The 5,033-nt window shown below is 41.0% G+C and overlaps 1 protein-coding gene across 1 annotated transcript in view; it reads right to left on the bottom strand.

Annotated features, from left to right (window-relative positions):
• DDX58 (DEAD (Asp-Glu-Ala-Asp) box polypeptide 58) overlaps window positions 1-1,094 on the bottom strand; it is a 78,266-nt gene extending 77,172 nt beyond the window's left edge. The window contains exon 1 of the mRNA XM_011948654.1: window positions 816-1,094. Coding sequence (XP_011804044.1) covers window positions 816-921 — 106 coding nt within the window. The 5' untranslated portion in view covers window positions 922-1,094. The remainder of the gene's footprint in view (window positions 1-815) is intronic.
• Window positions 1,095-5,033: the final 3,939 nt, after the last annotated feature.

The following is a 5,033-nucleotide window of genomic DNA, read 5'->3' as shown; positions in this document are numbered from 1 at the left end:
TCTTATCTTTTATTCCCGCGTTCGCCCCTCTTTGTTCAGTCCCCCTAGGTCCATGCGGGTTTCACAGTGGCACCCCAAACAGCAACAGCATCGGGTGCTCTACAACGGGGATTACAGCGTGAGCCACCGCGCTGGGCCTCATCGATATCTTGTAAATACCACCTCCTTTCACCTCTTTCCCAGAAGCCTCTGCTCATCTCCAGCAGAAAGTAATTCGATACAAATTTACAAAATGGTCATTACCCAGCATCACCTGTCTCCGAAGCTAGATGGAAACACCTGTATTAAAGCCTAAAGTCTGGAAAAGTCCGGCTCCTCTCCAGCTTCCAGTTCTTTGGACGTGCAAATAAGACTCGGCAGAGTAAGCATCAACTTCCGTTAAGCTCAGACCGCATTTTGTGCTCAGTACAGTAATTATCTGCCCTTTGTGTCCCATCCCTTGGGCTGTAATGTATACTAAGGAAGAGCCCTTATCTCATTTCTCAATCTCTGTCAGTATCCAGCCAAGCACACAGTAGACTTTAATATTAGAGAAAATAAATGAAACAAACAGAAAATTTCTTCCCCAGCTTTGAACTAAATAGATGAGCACCCTTAAGCAAGCCGCTTCACCTCGCTGGAACTCAGTTTCCCCACCTAGGCCTCGGAGGGCTCCTCAAACTCTGGCAACCGCTAGCCTAAAATGCTGCCGAGATCTTACCACAAACTAGGGTGTCTGGCAGGCTATCTGTATTGATTAAAAGAAGGGAACGAAGCAAGAGAAAAACAAGTCCTCAAATGTACTCCGCCGAGAAGGCGCCGCTGGGGACACTCACCCTCCCTAAACCAGGGGGCCATGTAGCTCAGGATATAGGTAGGGTCCAGGGTCTTCCGGATATAATCCTGGAAGGCCAGCAGGCTGCGCCGCTGCTCCGTGGTCATGCCGGCCTCTGTTTCCAGCTACGTGCCCGCCCGGCTGTGCCTCACTAGCTTTAAAGCCGGGTAGGAGGAGGGCGTGGCCAGCGGGGAAAGCAGGGATTTTCCGCTGAAATGATACCGGACGGGAGGCGGAGCTGCATGGGAATCTTAATAACTAAAAGGAAAATCGAAAGTGCAACTAGCGGTGGGCGGGGCCCGCGGAAGCTGTGCTGCCTGTCGCTAGTTTCGTTTCCCTCCGCACTGAGGAAGCCAGGAAAAGGAGAGGACCCCTAGGAACTGCTTTTATTTTTATGATCTTATATTTTGTTTTGCTTTTATAGCGCTAACGTTTAGATACAGTAAAATGCACACAATCTGAGTGTGCAATTCGATGAGTTTTGTAAAGTGTACACCGGTGTACCCAGTTCTCCCACGTCGGCTGGGTGCCAGGGTAAGTCGATGTTTAGCTTTATGGGAAGCCGCCACCTGTTTTCCAAAATGATTGATTATATCCAGTTTACATTCCCACCCGCAGTAGGAGAGCTCCAGTAGATAGACACATTGGTCAGCCTTTTTTTTTTTTTTTTTAACTTCCATCTTGGTCGGTGTGAAATGGTATATTATCGTGGTTTTAATTTTAATTTCCCATATAATTAATGGTGGGCACATTTGCATGTGCTCACTGGGTCATTCATATATCTTTTGTGAAGCATCTGCTCCAATCTTTTCCCTGACTTTGGTGTTTTTTGTTTTATGGACTGACAGGAGTTATTTATTATGGATACAAAATTGATAAATATATGTATTCGAAGTTTCTTCTTCCAGTCCGTGGCTTGCCATTTCATTTTCTTAAAAGTGTCTTTTGAGGAGCAAACACTTATATTGATGCAATTTTTCAGGTTTCTCTTCTGTTGTTTTTTGTGTCCTCTTTAATAAATCTTTGCCTACCCCAAGGTCAGGAAAATATTGTTTCCTTTTAGATTATTTATATTTTTAGCCTTTACTTCTGGGTCTACTATCTCAAAATAATTTTGTTGTGGTGTGAGATGGGGGGGTCCAGGTTCACTTTTTCCATATTTCTAATTGTTTCAGCACCATTTGTTGAAAACTTTTCCTTTCGCCATTGGATAGCCTTGGGACCTTTGTAAAAAAACCAAGTCCATTGAATGTAGGTGTGTCTATTTCTGACTCTTGTTATATTCTATTTCCTACTATTTATGACAATACCAGTGTCTCTTGGTTACTTCAGATATCAACTAAGTCTCAAACTTAGGTACTACTAAGTTCTCCAAATTTGTTTTTTCAATGTGAAGATAATAGCTATTTAAGATTCTTTGCATTCCTTTTTTTTTTTAAATTTCTTCTTTGAGACAAGGTCTCACTCTGTCTCCCAGGCTGGAGCACAGTGATGCAAACAGGGGTCACTGCAACCTTGAATCCCTGAGCATTTCCATATGAAATAAGAATCAACTTGTCAATTACCCCTTCATCCCCCGCAAAAAAAGCTTATTGGGATTTTGATCAAGATTGCATTGAACCTACAGATAAACTTGGGGAGAAGTGACATCTTAACAATATTGAGTCTTCTAATCCATAAGCATGGTATGTCTTTTCATTTACTAAGGTCTATAATTTCTCTCAGCAGTATTTTAGTTTTGTTTCATTTTATTTTACAGATGGAGTCTCACTATGTTGCCCAAGCTGGAGTGCAGTGGCTATTCAAACAGGCACAATTATAGTGTGCTACAGCCTTGAACTCGTGGGCTCAAGGAATCCACCTGGACTCAAGCAATCCTCCTACCTCAGCCATCCAGAGTAGCTGGGACTACAGGCATGGACCGTCACACCTGGCTATTCTGAACTATTTTATGTTATTTGATGATACTGTCAATGGAATTGTTTTTAAGATTTCATTTTCAAATTGTCTGTTGCTACTGTATAGAAATACAAATGATTGGCCAGGCATGGTGGCTCACGCCTGTAATCCCAGCACTATGGGAGGCCGAGATGGGTGGATCACCTGAGGTCAGGCGTTCAAGACCAGCCTGGCCAACATGGTGAAACCTTGTCTCTACTAAAAGTATAAAAATTAGCCGGGCATGGTGGGAGGTGCCTGTAATCCCAGCTACTCGGGAGGCTGAGGCAGGAGAATCGCTTGAACCCGGGAATTGGAGGGTGCGGTGAGCTGAGATCACACCACTGCACTCTAGCCTGGGCGAGAGAGTGAGACTCTGTCTCACAAAAAAAAAAAAAAAATACAAGTGGTTTTGGTTTTTTTATCTTAAAATAGGCAACATAGCTAACTTCACTTATTTGTTTTAGTAATTGTTCTGTAAATTCCTTTAAATTTTCTAGATAAATAATGATGTCATTTGTGAATACATAATTTAACTTCTTCCTTTCCAATCTTTATGCCTTTTATTTCCTTTCATTATAGTTTTACTTTTTCTTTTTGAGACAGGGTCTCACTTTTGTCAGCCAGGCTGCTGTAGCCTCCACCTCCGAGGCTCAAGGATCCTCCCACTGCGGCCTCCTGAGTAGCTAGGACCACAGATGCACACCACTACACCCAGCTAATTTTTGTATTTTTTGTAGAGATGGGGTTTCGCCCTGATGCCCAGGCTGGTCTCAACCTCCTGAACTCAAGTGATCCATCCATCTCAGCCTCTCAAAGTGCTGGGATTACAGACATGAGCCACCACACCTAGCCAGTTTTACTTCTTTCTTTCCAGTCTTCATGCTTTTTGCTTCCTTTCTTTATTATGGTACCTCCTAGAGTCTCCTATAGAAAGTAAAATAAAAGTGGTGACTGTTGACACCATTACTTTATTGCTAATTTCAGTGGGGAAATAATCAATGTAGTAATAATAACTGTAAATAATATGGTAGCTGTAAATTTTTCTCAGATACCTTTTATCAGATTGATGAAGTTCTCTTTTATTCCTGGTTTGCTGAGTTTTTATAATGCATGGGTGTTGAATTTTTCAAATGTTTTTTCCTGCATTTATTGAGGTGATCATATATTCTGTTAACATACCAAATTTCACTGATCAATTTTTGAATGTTAACCCAACCTACCATTCCTAGGATAAATCTCATTTGGTTTTAGATACAAAGGATGCTATATCATGACCAAATGAGTATTTTCGTAAATACTTTTGTGTCTGTGTTCATGAGGAATATTAGTCAATAATTTTCTTGTAATGCCTTTATCAGGTTTTGATATCAGAGTTATACTAGTCTCATAAAACAAGAGTTTGTTTCAGATTGGTATCATTTTTCCCTTAAATGTTTAACAGAATTCACCAATAAAACCATTTGGGCTTGACATTTTTCTTGTTTGAAGATTCTTTATAATGAATTCAATTTCTCAATTAGATACAAAGCTATTCTGACTTTTAATCTTTAATCAGTTTTGATAAATTGTGCTTCTCAAGTGTTAAAATAATTGGTAGGCCATTAGACTTATGCAGCTCTAATACCCTCATGAGGAAAATGAAACTTAAGTTTAGCCAATCACAGTTGGCTAACTGGGACATTGGTTGTATTGTCATAAATTTCTGATTTGGATAGTCCAAATAAGGCAAACACTCAAACTTTAACCAATGAAACAATTTCTTTGCTCTGCAAACCCTTCTAACAGAGCCCCAAACCACTTCTGGTTTGTAACTGCTCAATTTATGAAGCACTGCTGGAATACCTTAATTTTTTTTTTTTTTTTTTTTTTTTTTTTTTTGAGACAGAGTCTCACTCTGTAGCCCAAGCTGGAGCGTAGTGGCACTATCTTGGCTCACTGCAGCCTTCACCTCTAGGGCTCAAGTGATTCTCCTGCCCCAGCCCCCAAGTTAGCTGGGACTAGAGGCATGCGCCACCATACCCAGTTAATTTTTTTGTATTTTTAGTAGAGATGGGGTTTCACCATGTTGCCAGGGTGGTCTCGAACTCCTGAGCTCAGGCGATCCAACCCCCTTGGCCTCCCAAAGTGATGGGATTACACGTGTGAGCCACCATGACTGTCCAGCTTAAAATTTTAATGTGGAAAAGTTTATATTGTAACACAAAGAATTTGATCATTTCCTCTAAATTGTTAAATATATTGGCATATGGTGTTCATGATAGACCTTATTATCTTTTTG

This window comes from Colobus angolensis, unplaced genomic scaffold (assembly GCF_000951035.1).
Source record: "Colobus angolensis palliatus isolate OR3802 unplaced genomic scaffold, Cang.pa_1.0 Scaffold281, whole genome shotgun sequence".
In the NCBI taxonomy this organism is placed as follows: domain Eukaryota; kingdom Metazoa; phylum Chordata; class Mammalia; order Primates; family Cercopithecidae; genus Colobus; species Colobus angolensis.
This window is presented reverse-complemented; position numbering and strand designations above follow the sequence as displayed.